This window comes from Pan paniscus, chromosome 10, assembly GCF_029289425.2.
Source record: "Pan paniscus chromosome 10, NHGRI_mPanPan1-v2.0_pri, whole genome shotgun sequence".
Taxonomy (NCBI): Eukaryota; Metazoa; Chordata; class Mammalia; order Primates; family Hominidae; genus Pan; species Pan paniscus.
The window spans coordinates 11,906,576-11,927,167 of record NC_073259.2 but is presented as its reverse complement, the minus strand read 5'-3'; the positions used below and the strand labels follow the sequence as shown (position 1 = coordinate 11,927,167).

The following is a 20,592-nucleotide window of genomic DNA, read 5'->3' as shown; positions in this document are numbered from 1 at the left end:
ACCATACAATTTACCTACTTAAAATTCAGTCGTTTTAAAAATATTTCACAGAATCATGCAATTATTACTACAATCAATTTTAGAACATTTTCATCACCCCCAGAAGAAACCCCATACCCTTTAGCAGGCATTCATCTTTCCCTCCCATCTATTAACCCCTAGCCCTGCGAAACCACTAATCTACTTTCTGTCTATAGATTTGCTTATTCTGGACATTTCCTATAAATAGAATCAGGCTATATGTCGTCTTCTGTGAGTGGCTTCTTTCATTTAGTATAATGTTTTCAAGCATCATCCATGTTGTAGCATAGATCAGTGCTTAATTCCTTTTTATTTGCCAAATATTATTCCAGTGTATGGATACATCACATTTTATTTATATGTTCATCAATTGATGGACATTTGGGTTATTTCTACTTTTTGGCTATTAGAAATAATACTGGTATGAACATTTGTGCACATTTGTGTGTGTATGTTGGAGGGGGCATATGCTTTCATTTCTCTTAGGAGTGGAATGGATGGGTTATATGGTAACTCTATATCTAACTTTTTGAGGAACTTCCAGATTGTTTTCCAAAATTATCGTATCATTTTATATTCTCACTAGCTGTGTACAGGGTCAGAATCTTTTAAAAATGTAGGTCTGTTCGGCTGGGCATGGTGGCGCACGACTGTAATCCCAACACTTTGGGAGGCCGAGGCGGGCGGATCACGAAGTCAGGAGATCGAGACCATCCTGGCTAACATGGTGAAACCCCATCTCTACTAAAAATACAAAAAATCAGCCGGGCGTGGCGGCACGCACCTGTAGTCCCAGCTACTAGGGAGGCTGAGGCAGGAGAATGGCGTGAACCTGGTGGCGGAGCTTGTGAGCCGAGATCGCGCCACTGCACTCCAGCCTGGGCAATTGAGACTCCGTCTCAAAAAAAAAAGGTAGGTCTGTTCATAAAGTGCCTACTACATAGGGTTGTTCTAGGGATTATTTGTTAGATATTTTTCTTACAAGAGAATTTTGCCTACCCCAAGGTCAGGAAGATATCTTCCATCTTCTAGAGTGTTTATGGTTCTGAATTTCATGTTTACGTTATGATCCTTCTTGAATTAATTTTTGCCTGTATAGTATAAGGTAGAGATTGAGGGTCATTTTTTTTCCAATACAGTATTCAGTTGTTCTAGCAGAACCTGCTAACAAATTTTATTTTCTACACTGAATTGAATTGGTGTTTTGGCCAAAAATCAGTTGACCATCTATGCATGAGTTTATTTCTGGACTCTATTCTATTCCACTGATCTATTGTCTCTCCTTACCAAGAACCGCATTGTTTTGATTACTGTGGCTTTATAGTAAATACTAAAGTCAGGAGGAATACATTTTCCAACTTGGCTCTTCTTTTCTAAAATTTTCTAGCTATTCTAGATTGTTTGCATTTCCAGATAAGTCTTAGAAGCAGTATGTCAATTTCTTTAAAAATACCTGCTGGGGCCAGGTGCAGTGGCTCACGCCTGCAATCCCAGCACTTTAGGAGGCTGAGGCTGGTGATTGCTTGGGCTCAGGAGTTGGAGTCCAGCCCAGGCAACGTGGTGAAACCCCCTCTCTACAAAAAATATAAAAATTAGCTTGGTGTGGTGGCACACTTTTGGTCCCAGCTACTAGGGAGGCTGAGGCGGGAGGATTGCTTGAGCCCAAGAGGAGGCTGCAGTGAGCGGCGATTGTGTCACTGCACCCCAGCTTGGGTGACAGAGCAAGATCCTGTCCAAAAAAAAAAAAAAAAAAAAGCTGGAATTTTGATAGGGGTTGTGTTGAATCCATATATATATATATCTCCACTTATTCTGATCTTTGATTTATTTCAGCAAGGATTTCAATATATTTTTCAGTCTTGCACATCTTTTGTTACATTTATTTCTATGTATTTGATGTTGTTTATGTTATTTAATATTGCTGTTGTATTTCTGGTTTTCCAATTTTCTGTTGCCAGCATGTAGAAATGCAATTAATTTCTTTTTGAGACGGAAATGCAATTAATTTTTTTTTTTTTTTTTTTTTTTTGAGACGGAGTCTCGCTCTGTCTCCCAGGCTGGAGTGTAGTGGCGCGATCTCGGCTCACTGCAAGCTCCGTCTCCCGGGTTCACACCATTCTCCTGCCTCAGCCTCCCGCGTAGCTGGGACTACAGGCGCCCGCCACCAAGCCCGGCTAATTTTTTGTATTTTTTTTTTTTTAGTAAAGACGGGGTTTCACCGTGTTAGCCAGGGTGGTCTCGATACCCTGACCCCGTGATCTGCCCACCTCGGCCTCCCAAAATGCTGGGATTACAGGCGTGAGCCACCACACCCGGCCTAAATGCAATTAATTTTTTTTGTGTATTTGTTGTGTACCCTGCAACCTTGTTCAGTTTGTTAGTTCTATATTTGTTTTGTTTTGGTAGATTACATCCCTCAGGCCCTGCTACTCTGGACTTTCATGATGGAGATGGTAACAGTAATTGTATTAAGAAGGAATGTAGGGATTTACAGTGAGCTGTGTTTAATTTACGGTGTTTAGGCCACACCCGAAACACATTAGAACAGTCTTTGGAGGAGGGAGGCGGGGTGGGTGGGGCATCCTGTATTTTTAGAGTTGGAGATTCTAAAAGTTCAGTTGTGAACTCTTGATTTCGGTGCCAAGCGGCACTCAAGACAAAAGGCCACCGACACTCGCCTGCGGGGATCAGGGCGGGATGACCTGGGTACCGCAGTCACGCCAAGGCCGAGGCCCTCACCCTTCCCCTCTTTGGGAAAGGGCAGACAAGTTCCGGGTTCCCTTCTAGGTCCGGGCGAGGGGGAGAGCGCCCCACAGACGACAGGCGCCTCCTGCCTCTCTCCTTCAATAAACAGTCCACAGTGTCCCGGCTGGGCTCGCCGTGGCCTCCGCCTTCCCGGCGGACACACCTGTTTACCCTTCACCGCCGGACGGCCAGGAGGCGCCACGACGACCCCAGCCCCGCCCAGGCTTCTCCGGGATGGACCGGCCTCCCGGGGCACAGATGAGGACCCTGACCCCGGAGGGGCCAGACACTCGCTCCAGGGCCCCTGGCCTGACCCTCTTCCCCTCGCCCCTTCAGGTACCCGGAAATTAAAGAGGAGCTGGAGGAGCTGGACCGCATCACAGAGCAGACGCTCTTTGACCTGTACAAATACAGCTCCTTCACCACTCTCGTGGCCGGCTCCCGCAGCCGTCGCGACCTGCGGGGGACTCTGCCGCACCCCTTGCAGCGCCTGAGGGTCCCGCCCCCGCCTCACGGGGCCCGTCGAGCCCGTAGCGTGGCCTCCAGCGTGCGGGACAACAACCCCCAGGTGGACTGGAAGGACTGGAAGATCGGCTTCCAGCTGGTGAGGCCCCCAGCGCCGAGGGACCCGCCCCGCCCCTCGCCGGCCCCTGGCCCCGCCCACCCATGGGCTCCGCTCCTTTCCTGACCCGCCCGCGCAGCCCAGTGACACCACGCGGGGCCTCGTGGGCTCGCGGGCAAATAAAAGTAAATAAATACAAATAATAACTAGATAATTAAAATAACACCTCTTGGTGCCCAAGCTTTTGGGGCCTCCTCCCTGGGGTCCTATGTAGAAGCGTTTCAGGGGTAGGAAGTCAAATTTATTATGGAAAATGCATTATTATTATTATTATTATTATTATTATTATTGTTTTACTGTTTCTGGTCCTTGATTCAGGAAGGAAAATGCAACTTTCTGAATTCCAGTGCCCACTAGTGGGACTCAGTTAGGACCCTCCAGCGTGATGGAGAACTGGGCTAACAGCCCAAGATAGAGAATAAGGAGACAGTAAAAAAAGGAAACTTAGCTGGGGGCGGTGGCTCATGCCTGTAATCCCAGCACTTTGGGAGGCTGAGGCGGGTGGATCACCTGAGGTCAGCAGTTCGAGACCAGCCTGGCCAACATGGTAAAACCCCATCTCTACTAAAAATACAAAAATTAGCCGGGCTTGGTGGCACTCACCTGTAATCCCAGCTACTCGGGAAGCTGAGCCAGAAGAATCGCTTGAACCCGGGAGGCAGAGGTTGCGGTGAGCCGAGATTGAGCCACTGCATTCCAGCCTGGCCGACAGAGCAAGACTCCATCTCAAAAAACAAGCAAAAAAAAGGAAACTTAATTTTTTTTTTTTTTTTTTGAGACGGAGTTTCGCTCTTGTTGCCCAGGCTGGAGTGCAATGGCGCGATCTCAGCTCACTGCAACCTCCACCTCCTGGGTTCAAGCGATTCTCCTGCCTCAGCCTCCCGACTAGCTGGGATTACAGTCATGAACCACCATGCCTGGCTAATTTTTAATATTTTTAGTAGAGATGGGGTTTCTCCATGTTGGTCAGGCTGGCCTCCAACTCCCGACCTCAGGTGATCTGCCCGCCTCGGCCTCCCAAAGTGCCCGATTACAGGAGTGAGCCACCGCACCCGTCCCAATTTTTATTTTTTTTAATATAAAATAAGGCTGGGTGCAGTGACTCCCGCCTGTAATCCTAGCACTTGGGAGGCCTAGGCGTGCAGATCACCTGAGCCCAGGAGTTTTAGACCAGCCTGGTCAACATAGTGAAACCCCATCTCTACAAAAAAAAATACAAAAATTAGCCCATGTGGTGGCACAAGCCTGTAGTTCCAGCTACTTAGGAGGCTGAGATGGGAGAATTGCTTGAACTCGGGAGATGGAGGCTGCTGTGAGCCTTGATCACACCACTGTACTCCAGCCTGAGTGACAGAGTGAGCTCGTCTGCCAAAAAAAAAGAAAGAAAGGAGCAAGGGAAAATGAGGGAGGAGCCAAGGAAAGGAGACAGGGAAGTTCCCATTAGTAAGAGTGGGCTGGGGACTGGAGTCCTAGTCCCAGCTCTTGCTGGGACAGATCTCTTGATCCCTCAGTCTTCCCATCAGTGAAATGGGAGGGAAAGTCTTGCTCCTTCCACCCTAGGCAGGGGAGGTATAAATGAACCAAAACCGTGTGTGTGCAGCTACTGGTCTCCTTTCCTGGCCTGCAACTCCCTTAATCCCATGCTCCCCTGGTCCATGCTCCTAGGGACTTCTGCTTCTCTTCCACTTCTGTCTTTCCCCACTCCTGGCTTCCGACTCCTGTCCGTCAGTCCTCAGAACCCCAGATCACTCATTCTTTGCCCTTGGCCCTGCCAAGGGGCTTATCCCCGGCTGCGTTTCCCCTCTGACTCTAGTCTCTGTGTCCAGTGCAACCAGAACAAATCGGACTGCTTCTACCAGACATACTCATCAGGGGTGGATGCGGTGAGGGAGTGGTACCGCTTCCACTACATCAACATCCTGTCGAGGCTGCCAGAGACTCTGCCATCCCTGGAGAAGGACACGCTGGGCAACTTCATCTTCGCCTGCCGCTTCAACCAGGTCTCCTGCAACCAGGCGTGAGTCAGTCCTGCCTGGCTCCTTGCTCTCTGCGGGGTCCGCTTCCCTGGGTCAGCCTCACGCCCTGCATGGGCAGGGCCCAGGAAATGCGTGTTGACTAAAAAAATGCCAGTGCCAGCAGGCCAGGGGGAAGCACTGGCTTTGGGCCCACACCCTGCCCCAGAGAGCACCCTACGAACTCCTGCTGCTCCCTGCACTGCTGGATCTGAGGGAAGTGGCCTCACAGGATGCCTTGGGAAGACTAGGGCTTTGAGAAACCAAAGGCTGGAAGCATGGATCTTGGTCTTTTTTTTTTTTCTTTTTTTTGAGATGGAGTTTTGCTCTTGTTGCTCAGGCTGGAGTGCAATGGCGCAATCTCGGCTGTCTGCAACCTCCACCTCCCGGGGTCAAGCAATTCTCCTGCCTCAGCCTCCTGAGTAGCTGGGATTACAGTCATGCGCCACCACGCCTGGCTAATTTTTTTATTTTTAGTAGAGACGTTGGTCAACGTCCATGTTGGTCAGGCTGGTCTCCAACTCCTGACCTCAGGTGATCTGCCTGCCTTGGCCTCCCAAAGTGCTGGGATTACAGGCGTGAGCCACCATGCCTGGCCAGGGTCTTGGTCTTTCTAAGGCCCCTTTCTCCCTAGCATCAAAGCTCAAAAGGGCCTAGGAGATCATCTGTCTCATACTCTGTTCCCTGAGCTGAGGCTGGCAGTAGTAGTGAGGTGGAGTGGCATGGGTTGAGGGACTAAACCTAAGTTCCCACTCTAGCTCTGTCACTTCCTGGCCAGGTGACTCTGGATGTATCACGTCATCCTTTAGAGCCTATTTCTTAGATTGTAAAATGGAAGTAAAACAAAAAATGAGATTCATTCAGTGTTCGTTCAACAAATAGTTTTGACTATCTGGGCTATGTGCCAGTCACTGTTCTAGGCATTTGGACTACATCAAAGGAAAAACTATATAATCCATGCCCCTTTGGCACTTTTACTCAAGTGACGAAGATGATGACGATAACACTCATCTCAAGAGCTGTACCAAGTGCGTGAGATACAAACGTGAGGGCACTTTATAGACCACAGTAAATGATGGGTTTCATTACTCTTGTACTCAGACAGGTGAAGTGACTTGCCCTTGGGAATGGGCCGGCCCTGGCTAAGGATTCTTCCCACCCTACTACCCCTCGGGCATTCATTCTGTGAGGACCCCTGTTATAATGTCCTTGCAAGCAGCTCATAGCAGCTGCAGGTTCTCTGAGGGCTGGGAGAGGCTGAGGCGAGGGGGGGTCCCCTTCTGTAACCTCTGGCCCCCTCCTCCCCTGCCTTCTCCTCCTGCTCGTTTATTTTCCGGAGCCATCTCCCTGCCTCTGCCTGGCTCCACCCTACAGGGGGCATTCCCTCCCCTGTTGCTGAAGAATGGCCACAGGGCAAGGTGTCACTTCTTACCCTTCACACACACTCTGCCCAGTACACGATTTTGTTCTGTTTTTAGTCTTTGCATTTGTTTGAGGACAGAAACTACCAGCTGGGAAGTAAGATGGTAGCAACACCTAAGCCTGAGTCAGCCCACACCTGCCACCAAGTTCCTCTGACCGTCACCTGGACACCTGTGCTTTCCCTATGCCCTCACCCGATGCCTCCCTTTGCTCTGTGTGCCTGCCTCCCCCTCAACAGAAAGTCCATGGACACCTGTGCTTTCCCTATGCCCTCACCCGATGCCCTCCCTTTGCTCTGTGTGCCTGCCTCCCCCTCAACAGAAAGTCCATGGTTCATCTTTATCTTGGCACTTAGGCGCTTAGGTCAGCTCAGAGCCTCATTTCTCGCCTGGGTTGTTATACCCACCACTCCACCCTACTGCGTTCTTTTGCCTCCAAATCCTCCCTTCCTTCTGCAACTACAGGAATCTTTGTACTTCATCCTTACTTCACGTCACCACATGTAACTATTCCAGTTAGTCCTGTGTGTTAGTCCATTTTGCGTTGCTATAAAGGAATATCTCACCGGGCACGGTGGCTCATGCCTGTAATCCCAGCACTTTGGGAGACCGAGATGGGCGGATCACCTGAGGTCAGGAGTTAGAGATCAGCCTGGCCAACATGGCGAAACCCCATCTCTACTGGAAATATAAAAATTAGCCGGGTATGGTGGCACACATCTGTGGCCCCAGCTACTCAGGAGGCTGAGGCAGGAGGATTGCTTGAACCCAAGAGGTGGAGGTTGCAGTGAGCCGAGATCGCACCACTGCACTCCAGCCTGGGCGACACAGCAAGACTCCATCTGAAAAAAAAAAAAAAAGGAATATCTGAGTCTGGGTAATTTATAAAGGAAAGAGGTTTAATTGGCTCAGGGTTCTGCAGATTGTACAAGCATGGCACCAGCATCTGCTCCAGCTTCTGGGGAGGCCTCAGGAAACTTTTATTCATGGTAGAAGGGGAGGAGAGGGGGCAAGAGAGAGAGAGACCAGGCACTTTTAAACAACCAGCTATCGGGTGAACTAATTAATAGTGTGAGGATTCACTCATTACTGTGAGGAGGGCACCAAGCCATTCAAGAGGGACCCACCCCTGTGACCCAAACACCTCCCAGCTAGGATCACCTCCAACATGGGGGATCACATTTCAACATGAGACTTGGAGGGGACAAACATCCAAACTGTATCCTCCTGTTTAAAATCGTTCAGTGTCTCTCACAGCCTCCAGCATCAAGTTAGCGCTCCTTAGCATGGCTTTCTCACCCCTTTCCTCCCCGATAACTACACCCTTTTCCCCCGCCCTATAATCTTTTTTTAATAACACTTTTATTGAGATATAATTTACAAACCATAAATGTATCCTTTTAATATGTATAATTTAGTGATTTTTAATATATTTGGAGTTGTGTAACCATTACCACTACCTGTTTTTAGAATATTTTCCTTACCCCAAAAAGAAACCCTGTACACATTAGCAGTTCTTCCCCATTTTCTCCCCTCCTCCAAGCCCTGAGAGCCACTCTTCTGCTTTCTGTCTCTATGGATTGCCTATGGTGGACATTTCACGTAAGTGGAATCGTACAATATGTGGTCTTTTGTGAGTGGTCTCTTTCATTTAGCATAACGTTTTCAAAGCTTATCCATGTTGTAGCATGGATCAGAACTTCATTTTTATGGCTGAATACTATCATATTGTGTAGATACACCACCTTTTTTTTTTTTTTTTGAGACAGATTCTCACTCTGTTACCCAGGCTGGAGTACAGTGGCACAATCAGACCTCACTGTAGCCTTGATTTCCTGGGCTGAAACGATCCTCCTGATTCAGCCTCCCAAGTAGCTGGGACTACAGGCTCATGCCACCATGCCCAGCTAATTTTTTTTAATTTTAGTAGAGACTAGGTCTCACTATGGTGCCCAGGCTGATCTTGAACTCCTGAGCTCAAGCCATCCTCCTGCCTCGGCCTCCCAAAGTGCTGGGATTATAGGCATAAGCCACCACGCCCGGCCCACATTTTTGCTTATCCATTCTCAGTTGATGGACATTTGGATTGTTTCTACTTTTTGGCTGTTATGATTAATGCTGCTATGAACATTCCTGTACATGTTTTTGTGGATCCTGTACATGGATCTATGTTTTTATTTCTCTTGGGTGTTTACCTATGAGTGGAACTGCTGGGTCATGTGGTAACTCTATATTTAACATTTTGAGGAGCTACCAGACTTTTCCAAATGGTCACACCATTTAACATTCCCAACAGCAATGTATGAAGGTTCTAAATTCTCTACCTCCTCCTCATGCTATTTTCTGTCTTTTTGACTTTAGCCATCTTAATGAATCCCTGTAATCGTACTAGTGAGCTAATACAGCTCTTACTAAGGCTAGACACCATTCTAAGCATAATTTCATGCTCAACACCCCTGTGAGGTTGATATTTTTATTATCCCCATTTTACAGCTGAGGAAACTGAGGTACAGAGAGATTAAGTAAGTAACTTGTTTGGTCCCACATCTAATACTTGTTAGAGCCCGAGGATTCAAATACAAGGAATTTAATTCTGGAGTCTGTGCTCTTTTTTTTTTTTTTCTTTTGGAGACGGAGTTTCACTCTTACTGGCCAGGCTGGAGTGCAATGGCACAATCTCAGCTCATGACAACCTCCACCTCCCAGGTTCAAGTGATTCTCCTGCCTCAGCTTCCTGAGTAGCTGGGATTACAGGCATGTGCCGCCATGCCCGGCTAATTTTGTATTTTTAGTAGAGATGGGGTTTCACCATGTTGGCCAGGCTGGTCTCAAACTCCTGACCTCAGGTGACCCCACCCGCCTCGGCCTCCCAAAGTGCTGGGATTACAGGCGTCAGCCACTGCGCCTGGCTGAGTCTGTGCTCTTAACCATCACATTATACTGATTCTCATAGGCCACTATAGTAATGTGCTTAGTGTGTATCTCTATGTGTTTTTGCAAAATCTGTATTTAATTTACATAAATGGTATTGTGTTATAGATCTCATTTCACCTCTTACTATTTTTTTTTTTTTTGAGACAGAGTCTCGCTGTAGTGTGCAGTGGTGCAATCTCAGCTCACTGCAACCTCCCAAGTTTAGGCGATTCTTCTGCCTCAGCCTCCCGACTAGCTGAGATAATAGGCGCCCACCACCACGCCTGGCGAATTTTTGTATTTTTGGTAGAGACGGGGTTTCACCATGTTGGCCAGGCTGGTCTCAAACTTCTGACTTCAACTGATCCACCTGTCTCGCCTCCCAAAGTGTTGGGATTACAGGTGTGAGCCACTGTGCCCCACCACTTTTTTTTTTCGAAGCTCTATGTTTTAAAACCCATCCGTGTTGTTCCACCTCTGATGAAACTTGTGCCTGCTTTCCATGGGGGTGGCACCCACCATTATACTTGTCCCCTCTCTGTGTGAGAAGGGCTCACCAGCCTTCAGGACTGGCCACCTCTGTAGCCTCTCCTTCAGTCCTTCCCTGCATCTAGCCTGGGCTCTAGAAGTGCTGACTTCCCAGTACATCCTAGAATGTGCACCAGTATGTCACGCCTCTGTGCCTTTGTTCTTCAAGGCCAGTGGAATATCCCGGATCACCTAGTTCCAATCTCCTCATTTTACAGAATCACCCTACATTTTACAGAGGAGGAGAATAAGCTTAGAAACAATGACCTGCTCGAGACCGTACAACCAGAACCCCACCCTTTATCTCTGGCCAGCCTCTTCTCCCTCTTCTCTTTAGTCCTCCTCTGCTGCTCACTGGCCGAAGTCCCCTTTCCGTCTTTGCCCGGCTCCCGTCGCTAGCTCCAAGATGGCAGGGTAGCAGAACACAGATCCTCTCTGTGCCGTGTGGCACATGTGCTGTGCTACAACCCACACAGCCTCCCTGTTCTGGAACCTGTGATTTGCTGTGAAATTGCAGTCCTACTGCAGCTGTGTTGCCTCTGTGATTGCTTTCTCTCTGTCCCCACACCTGTCACAGATGAGTTTTGGACCTACCATTCTGAGACATACTGATGCAAGAGGCTCCCGGGAAACACTTGGTACTGATCTTCCTCCCCTCAGCTCCGTGCTCACCACTGGTCACACTTTCTCCTTTAACCCTGCTCCCCTCCTCCCCTTCATTCATTCATTCATTCATTCATTCCTCACTCAACAACTATTTATTAATCATCTCCTCTATCTCCTAGATGACAGGATCTATGCAACTAACCCAGAGATGACACAGAGATGAATGAGATGTGGCTCCTGTCATCAAGGAGCTCATGATTCAATGGGGGAACTAACACTTAGATGCATGGGCAGTTAGGGACATGCAAGAATCTTTATAATGCAACAAGAGAGAAGTTACAAGGCAGCACGGAAGTCAATGCCGGTGAACCCAGATGGCCTGGTGAGAGGAGCCTGGACTAGAAGGTAGATGTGTGACCTTGGGCCAGCTGTTTGAGCTCTCTGAGCCTTAGCTTCCTCCTCTGTGATATGAGGATGAGACTCTCACAGGCTGTTGGTTGGAGTGACTGAGGGAGTGTGAGTAAAGCTCTCGGCATTGTGCCAGCACATAGTAGGTGATCAGGAAACAAATGGCTCTGAAAGGCACAAGTCCTGTAGGAGTTTAAGAGAGTGGACATTTCTCTCTGCCTCATCTCCCTATTCCCTGCACCACCTACACTTTCCTCTCTGACCCTACTCTCTCTTTCCTGATAAGGAATTACTCTCACTTCCACCACCCGATGTATGGAAACTGCTATACTTTCAATGACAAGAACAACTCCAACCTCTGGATGTCTTCCATGCCTGGAATCAACAATGGTGAGAAGCTCCCTGCTTGCTCCATGGCGCCCTCTGCTTCAGCCACTCACCTGTACTTACCTTGAGCTCACCTCCTAGAGCTGCTGGGAGGGGTCCTGTCTGCTGTCTCTCCCCAATAGGTGCCACATAGTCCGTTCCAGGCATGAGAGGAATCCCGTCCCAGGTCTTCCTCCTGCCTCCAGATTCCAGCTCAGGGGTTGCCAGGTCCCTTTGCGGGTCTTCCTGAACTTGCTTCTCTTGCAGCTTTAGAGACTGGGCAAGGAAGGGAGAGTGGATTTCCATCTCCTAACTCTTTTCTAGGATTCCCGCCTCTGCCAACTCTGCTCTCTCTGCACCCCTAGGTCTGTCCCTGATGCTGCGCGCAGAGCAGAATGACTTCATTCCCCTGCTGTCCACAGTGACTGGGGCCCGGGTAATGGTGCACGGGCAGGATGAACCTGCCTTTATGGATGATGGTGGCTTTAACTTGCGGCCTGGCGTGGAGACCTCCATCAGCATGAGGAAGGCAAGGATGCTGACTGGGAGGCCTGGAAGGAGCGCCTCAGATTGCAGAGGGGCAGCGGGGAGGCATGGGAGGCTGGAGAGGGAGAGCATGTGGGGTGGGCCTTGAGCATGTGGAGGTCTTCAGGAGCAGGAATGAGGGGCAGAGGGGCTGGCACTGGGAAGTAAAGCCCTGCAGGGTGGACCCTGGGGGACAAGTGCTGAGAAGGCATTCAAGGCATGCTTAGGGTTTCTGGGGATGCTCTGGGCCTAGTGGCCTTGAAATGAGCAGTGGGTGGGCATGGGGGTGGCTGGAAGCATGTATTGAGAGGGTGAGGCCAGTAGGAGGGGCTGGCAGGTGTGAGATACAACCTGGAACTGAGGGAAGGCAGAGAACCCAGAGGCACTTGCTCTGTCCTCTGATCTCTTGGTGTATGTGGGTTCATAGGAAACCCTGGACAGACTTGGGGGCGATTATGGCGACTGCACCAAGAATGGCAGTGATGTTCCTGTCGAGAACCTTTACCCTTCAAAGTACACACAGCAGGTGAGGCCCAACCTGATTCCGTGGCAGCCACTCCCAGGCCTGCCCTGGCTGGTCCTGCAAAGCTGGAGGGGTTTGTGTATGTGAGAGAGAGAGAGGGAAACTGGGGGGTGGTGGAAAGAGGATGGAGGCTCTGTGCAGAGAACTGCTGAGTTCAGGCCTGAACCCCCTCTCCTCTCCACCCTCCTCCCTTCCAGGTGTGTATTCACTCCTGCTTCCAGGAGAGCATGATCAAGGAGTGTGGCTGTGCCTACATCTTCTATCCGCGGCCCCAGAACGTGGAGTACTGTGACTACAGAAAGCACAGTTCCTGGGGTGAGACTCCAGGGAGCCCCCACCCTGCCCCACTGACCCCAGTACTCACTGAGGCACTTTTTCCTCTCTGTCCCCTGCTTGTGGGGATGACTTCTGGCTCCCACCTGCTGGGATGAATCCTTCCTTGCTCTTGTTTTTCAGCCTTTAGTCTCTGCCTCTGTCAGTTTCCCTCTCCCTCAGTCTCTCTCTCTTTTTTTCTCTTTTTTTGAGATGGAGTCTCGCTCTGTCACCCAGGCTGGAGAGCAGTGGTGTGATCTCGGCTCACTGCAAGCTCCGCCTCCCGGCTTTACACCATTCTCCTGCCTCAGCCTCCCAAGTGGCTGGGACTACAGGTGCCCGCCACCATGCCCGGCTAATTTTTTGGTATTTTTAGTAGAGACGGGGTTTCACCCTGTTAGCCAGGATGGTCTCAATCTCCTGACCTCATGATCCACCCACCTCGGCCTCCCTCTCTCTTCTATCTCTGTTCCTCCCTGTCAGTGTTGCAGTCTCTCTGTTTTGGCCTTTGTGTGTTTGTCAAGGAATTGTCCCATTTAAAAACAACCTGCAGGCCGGGCACGGTGGCTCACGCCTGTAATGCCAGCACTTTGGGAGGCCAAGGCGGGCGGATCACGAGGTCAGGAGATCGAGACCATCCTGGCTAACACGGTGAAACCCCGTCTCTACTAAAAATACAAAAAATTAGCCGGGCGAGGTGGCGGGCGCCTGTAGTCCCAGCTACGCGGGAGACTGAGGCAGGAGAATGGCGTGAACCCTGGGGGGCGGAGCCTGCAGTGAGCCAAGATTGTGCCACTGCACTCCAGCCTGGGCGACAGCAAGACTCAGTCTCAAAAAAAAATAAATAAATAAAAATAAAAATAAAGATAAAAATAAAAACAACCTGCAGCAGAAGGAAGGAAGAGCACGTGAGAAAACCTCCAGCGGTTCCTCACTGGCTGCTAAGGTTTCAGTGCATGCTCTGCCCACAGCTTCCCTGCTCAGTGCCCAGGGCGCTTAGCTGGGCAGGCTCCGGAGGGACTGGGTGGGGTACACAACACTTCCCTGGGGAGCAGGAAGAAAATATTAAAAGTTACATGGGTCTATCTCATTCCTTCACATTTGCCATCTTATGTGCTTTAGAATGGACATACTGTATCCATTCAATAGTAGAGGTATATAATTTATAAATCAAATACATGTATTGGACCTGTTTATTTAAGATTTTTTTTTTTTTTTTTTTTTTTACCTGAACAAGGGCACAATCAGTAAAGTTTGGAGCACCTTGGAATCTCCTCCTTATCCTGGTATAGGACTAGACAAATCTCTTTCCTTTTGACTACAGTTGAGTTGTTTGGCAGGGAAGTCGTGTGCCAGGAAGCTGAGAGAGAAAGAAAATCACAAAAAGAAAATATGTAAGCTGCAAGGGTTTGCATTCCTGGAGTTCATGCTCTTCCCTGGCACAGCTGGCCTGTTCCCCCTGCAGTTCCTCCTCCCAGGGCTCTCCCCTGGGCCCAGCTGTCCCACAGGGTGGGCGGAGGGCCATCACGGGAGGGGACATGGTAGTGGGCACTGGAGACACAGAGGCCCTCAAAGGCAGCGGATTGTCTCACCCCAGAGTTCAGCGTCCATCCCTACCTTGTTCCTGTCTGTGGTGACTTTTCCGCTTCTGTCCTTCCCTGGGCTGGCTCCGCAGTTCTCTTCTGCCTGGACTTTCCAGTCGTGGCCTCCTGGTTCCTGTCTCTCTGACCTTAGAGGATTGTAGCACATCAGAACTGGGGGAAACCCAAAGGCCATCTGGCCTCATCTCCTGTCTCAGATGAGCAAATTAAGGTCCAGGGGGAGGATGTGACACGTCCCAGGGTATACAGGACTGGGACAGAGGAGATGCCACCTGTGATTTCTCCCTCCCCTCAAATAATTATTTCTACTTTGTGGGTTTGCACATCTGTGAGTGAAAAATAACAATATTGATTGCTGAGAAGTTGTGAGGATGAGAGAGGAAGTAAGGCTAAAAGCACAGTCTGTTGCATTTCCTAGGGCTTACTTCCCCGGAGAAGAGGGCCAGCTGCTTCCCCTTCTTCCTAAAGATCTCCAGCCCTGGTAGGGATTTGGGTCAGAAATGAAGAAGGACTTCAGACTGAGGAACTAAAAGTAGCAATAATGACAAAATAACCTTACTTAGAATTTGGGAAATAGGGGAGGAGGTGAATCTACAGTTCCATTATTATTATTATTATTTTGGTAATAGCTTTATTGAGATAATTTATATCCCATACAATTCACTCGTTTAAAGCGTACAGCTTCATTTTAGTCAAATTTTAGTTTTAATTTTAGGTTTTAAGTATAGTCCCAGAGTTGTGCAATCATCATATAATCAGTTTTGGAATATTTTTAGTGTTCCCAAAAGAAACCTTGTACTCACTCAGGCCAGGCACGGTGGTTCATGCCTGTAATCGCAGCACTTTGAGAGGCCAAGGTGGGCAGATCACTTGAGCCCAGGATTTCGACACCAGCCTGGGCGATGTGCCGAAACCCTGTCTTTACAAAAATTAGCTGGGCATGGTGGTGTGCACCTGCAGACCCAGCCACTTGGGAGGCTGAGGTGGGAGAATCACCTGAGCCCAGGAGGTCAAGGCTGCGGTGAACCATGATCAGGCCACTGCACTCCAGCCTGGGCAATGGAGTGAGACCCTGTCTCAGATAAATAAATAAATAAACCTTGTACTCATTAGCAAGTCCCAAGCTTCCCTCCCCTCCTCCACCACTGCCAGCCCTTGGGCAACCACGATTCTTTCTTTCTCTATGGATTTGCCTATTCTGAATCTTTTTTTTTTTTTTTTTTCTGGAGACAGAATCTCCCTCTGTCGCCCAGACTGGACTGCAGTGGCGCGATCTTGGCTCACTGCTACCTCCGCCTCTCAGGTTCAAGCGATTCTCCTGTCTCAGCCTCCCGAGTACCTGGGACTACATACAGGCGCACGCTGCCAAGCCCGGCTAATTTTTGTATTTTTTAGTAGAGATGGGGTTTCACCATATTGGTCAGGCTGGTCTCAAACTCCTGACCTCAGGTGATCCGCCCGCCTTGGCCCCCAAGTGCTGGGATTACAGGCATAAGCCACGGCGCCCGGCTATTCTGAATCTTTCATATAGATGGAATCTTAGAGTGTGTGACCCTCGTGTCTGCCTTATTTCACTTAGCATAATATTTTCAAGGTTCATCCGTATGGTAGCAATAGCAGTGCCTCATTCCTTTATATGGCTGAATAACAACACTCCCTTGTATGGATAGACCACACTTTGTTTACCCATTTATCAGTTAGTGGACATTTGTGTTGTTGCCACTTTTTGGTTATTTTGAATAATGCTGCTGTGAACATTTGTGTACAAGTTTTTGTGTGGACGCATGTTTTCCATTTTCTTGGGTATATACCTAGGAATGGAATTGCTAGGTCATATGGTAATCTATGTTTAACCTTTTTTGAGGAGCTACCAGGCTGTTTTCCGAAGTGACATCACCGTTGAACATCTCTAGCAGCAGTATAAGAGGTTTTCAGTTTCTCCACATCCTGCCAGTTCTTGTTATTGTCTTTTTAAATTTTTATTTATTTATTTATTTATTTATTTTGAGAAGACTCTCACTCTGTTGCCCAGGCTGGAGTGCAGTGGCACGATCTTGGCAAACTACAGCCTCCACCTCCTAGGTTCAAGCGATTATCCTGCCTCAGCCTCCCAAGTAGCTGGGATTACAGGTGTGCACCACCACACCCGGCTAATTTTTGTATTTTCAGTAGAGACTGGATTTCACCATGTTGGCCAGGCTGGTCTCGAATTCCTGACCTCAGGTAATCCACCTGCCTCAGCCTCCCAAAGTGTTGGTATTACAGGCGTGAGCCACCGCACCCAGCCTATTGTCTTTTTTTAAATAACACACATCTTAATGGGTGTGAAGTGGTATGTTATTGTGGCTTAATTCCCTTATTCTTATACAATTATTGTTCCCATTTTTCTTTTTTTTTTTTTTGAGACGGAGTCTCGCTCAGTCACCCAGGCTAGAGTGCAATGGCGCGATCTGGGCTCACTGCAAGCTCCGCCTCCCGGGTTTACGCCATTCTCCTGCCTCAGCCTCCCGAGTAGCTGGGACTACAGGCAACCACCACCATGCCTGGCTAATTTTTTGTATTTTTTGTAGAGACGGAGTTTCACCATGTTAGCCAGGATGGTCTCGATCTCTTGACCTCATGATCCGCCCTCCTTGGCCTCCAAAAGTGCTGGGATTACAGGCGTGAGCCACCGCGCCCGGCCTGTTCCCATTTTTCTTTATGGCGTTTATGTTTTTGTCCATAGCATATATTTCCTTACACTGGTGTATCCTGTTTTGTTTTTCGCCTGACTTAGCTTATTTTCTTTCTTTATTAATTTATTTTTTAGGCCAGGCACGGTGGCTCACGCTTGTAATCCCAGCACTTTGGGAGGCTGAGGCGGGCAGATCACGAGGTCAGGAGATCGAGACCATCTTGGCTAACACAGAGAAACCCCATCTCTACTAAAAATACGAAAAATTAGCCGGGCGTGGTGGCGGGCACCTGTACTCCCAGCTACTCGGGAGGCTGATGCAGGAGAATGGTATGAACCCTGGAGGCGGAGCTTGCAGTGAGCCAAGGTCGCGCCACTGCACTCTAGCGTGGGCAACAGAGCGAAACTCCGTCTAAAAAAAAAATTTGTTTATTAAAAATTTTTTTTTTTTAGAGACAAGGTCTCACTCTGTTGCCAGAGTTGGAGTACGAAGGCACACTCATAGCTCACTTGCAACCTTGAACTCCTGGCCTCAAACGACCCTCCCACCTCAGCCTCCCAAAGTGCTGAGCCACTGTCCCTGGCTTAGCTTAATTTCTTAAACGCTTCTTGGTACTGCCACTCATAAGACATCATTATAATGCTAAATAATGCTCTTGTAAAGTGGGTACCCAGGGATCTTGGGAGACCTCTTGGGTGTGGGGTAGAGAAAGCTGAGGTGCCCTAGGAGAACAGGCATCTCTCTGTACCCACAGGGTACTGCTACTATAAGCTCCAGGTTGACTTCTCCTCAGACCACCTGGGCTGTTTCACCAAGTGCCGGAAGCCATGCAGGTTAGTGTCCCCTTCCCCGGGTACAGGTTGGGTAGAATACAGGTTACAGAGCCAAGCATTTGGGAGAGCTCTGCCCCAACACTGAGCACCTTTCTCCATCCCCAGCGTGACCAGCTACCAGCTCTCTGCTGGTTACTCACGATGGCCCTCGGTGACATCCCAGGTAGAGTGTGGGGAAGGGATGGGTGGGGGATGTGTGTGCCCATGTAATGCTGTGGCCTTCTCTGGGTATTATGTGTATGAGTGTGTTTGACACAACCCTATCCCTGTAAGCCTGAAGCATATGGGAGCGACCTTGATGACACCCCCATTCTTTCCTAGGAATGGGTCTTCCAGATGCTATCGCGACAGAACAATTACACCGTCAACAACAAGAGGTCAGTCCTGCCCTGGTCCCAGCCACAAGAAAGGAATCTTTGGGAGGGAAAATAGACCTAGGAAGAGGGATCGATATGGTTGATTAGAGGAAGGTCCAGGAAATTCATCCTCTACCATTTCTTCCCACCCTCTGCCCCACACCTAAGAAATGGAGTGGCCAAAGTCAACATCTTCTTCAAGGAGCTGAACTACAAAACCAATTCTGAGTCTCCCTCTGTCACGGTAGGTCGTGCCTGGATGGAGCCTGTGATCCTCTGGGGGTCTTACTTAGCAGGGCGGCTGTCAGGGAAAACCAAAAGGTTGTCTCTGTGGGCCAGAAGGCTCTGAGTCTCAAAGGCAGGGGAACAAAGAAGAGGGTCAAGGGAGAGGTTGGGAGGGTTGGAAGAAGGAGCTCGGCCGGGGCATAAGGTCTCTGGGGGTGGTGGGAGGGACAGGTATGCTAGATGCTGGGGTGAAGGTGCTTGACCCATGCCCCCATTTCAGCTGCCCCTAACTGTGGGCCAGTTATCAGTTTTCTCTGGGTGACACTGGCCAGGAGCAGAGACAAAGAGCCCAGGGGGCTGCTGAGAGGCTGAGAGGACTCGGGGGTCTTCGGGGATGAAGGGAGACAGCTTGGTGAGGAGGGAAGGGGGCTCCTCTGCCAGAGTCCATCCAGAACCCTCTGTCCCATTGTCAGTGTACCTCTCCTCTCACAGATGGTCACCCTCCTGTCCAACCTGGGCAGCCAGTGGAGCCTGTGGTTCGGCTCCTCGGTGTTGTCTGTGGTGGAGATGGCTGAGCTCATCTTTGACCTGCTGGTCATCACGTTCCTCATGCTGCTCCGAAGGTTCCGAAGCCGATACTGGTCTCCAGGCCGAGGGGGCAGGGGTGCTCAGGAGGTAGCCTCCACCCTGGCATCCTCCCCTCCTTCCCACTTCTGCCCCCACCCCACGTCTCTGTCCTTGTCCCAGCCAGGCCCTGCTCCCTCTCCAGCCTTGACAGCCCCTCCCCCTGCCTATGCCACCCTGGGCCCCCGCCCATCTCCAGGGGGCTCCACAGGGGCCGGTTCCTCCGCCTGTCCTCTGGGGGGGCCCTGAGAGGGAAGGAGAGGTTCCTCGCACCAAGGCAGATGCTCCTCTGGTGGGAGGGTGCTGGCCCTGGCAAGATTGAAGGATGTGCAGGGCTTCCTCCCAGAGCCGCCCAAACTGCCGTTGATGTGTGGAGGGGAAGCAAGATGGGTAAGGGGCTCAGGAAGTTGCTCCAAGAACAGTGGCCGATGAAGCTGCCCAGAAGTGCCTTGGCTCCAGCCCTGTACCCCTTGGTACTGCCTCTGAACACTCTGGTTTCCCCACCCAACTGCAGCTAAGTCTCTTTTTCCCTTGGATCAGCCAAGCGAAACTTGGAGCTTTGACAAGGAACTTTCCTAAGAAACCGCTGATAACCAGGACAAAACACAACCAAGGGTGCACACAGGCATGCACGGGTTTCCTGCCCAGCGACGGCTTAAGCCAGCCCCCGACTGGCCTGGCCACACTGCTCTCCAGTAGCACAGATGTCTGCTCCTCCTCTTGAACTTGGGTGGGAAACCCCACCCAAAAGCCCCCTTTGTTACTTAGGCAATTCCCCTTCCCTGACTGCCGAGGGCTAGGGCTAGAGCAGACCCGTGTAAGTAAAGGCAGACCCAGGGCTCCTCTAGCCTCATACCCATGCCCTCACAGAGCCATGCCCCGGCGCCTCTGCCCTGTGTCTTTCATACCTCTACATGTCTGCTTGAGATATTTCCTCAGCCTGAAAGTTTCCCCAACCATCTGCCAGAGAACTCCTATGCATCCCTTAGAACCCTGCTCAGACACCATTACTTTTGTGAACGCTTCTGCCACATCTTGTCTTCCCCAAAATTGATCACTCCGCCTTCTCCTGGGCTCCCGTAGCACACTATAACATCTGCTGGAGTGTTGCTGTTGCACCATACTTTCTTGTACATTTGTGTCTCCCTTCCCAACTAGACTGTAAGTGCCTTGCGGTCAGGGACTGAATCTTGCCCGTTTATGTATGCTCCATGTCTAGCCCATCATCCTGCTTGGAGCAAGAAGGCAGGAGCTCAATAAATGTTTGTTGCATGAA

General features: G+C 49.8%; 1 protein-coding gene across 1 annotated transcript in view; it reads left to right on the top strand.

The window, feature by feature from the left end:
• Window positions 1-20,592, top strand: part of SCNN1A (sodium channel epithelial 1 subunit alpha) — a 30,043-nt gene extending 9,451 nt beyond the window's left edge. Inside the window, exons 2-12 of the mRNA XM_008973741.4 lie at window positions 3,103-3,370; window positions 5,215-5,405; window positions 11,563-11,666; window positions 12,008-12,171; window positions 12,595-12,693; window positions 12,888-13,005; window positions 18,033-18,111; window positions 18,217-18,274; window positions 18,433-18,488; window positions 18,636-18,711; window positions 19,185-20,592. Of these exons, the coding sequence (XP_008971989.2) occupies window positions 3,103-3,370; window positions 5,215-5,405; window positions 11,563-11,666; window positions 12,008-12,171; window positions 12,595-12,693; window positions 12,888-13,005; window positions 18,033-18,111; window positions 18,217-18,274; window positions 18,433-18,488; window positions 18,636-18,711; window positions 19,185-19,565 (1,594 nt within the window). The 3' untranslated portion in view covers window positions 19,566-20,592. The remainder of the gene's footprint in view (window positions 1-3,102; window positions 3,371-5,214; window positions 5,406-11,562; window positions 11,667-12,007; window positions 12,172-12,594; window positions 12,694-12,887; window positions 13,006-18,032; window positions 18,112-18,216; window positions 18,275-18,432; window positions 18,489-18,635; window positions 18,712-19,184) is intronic.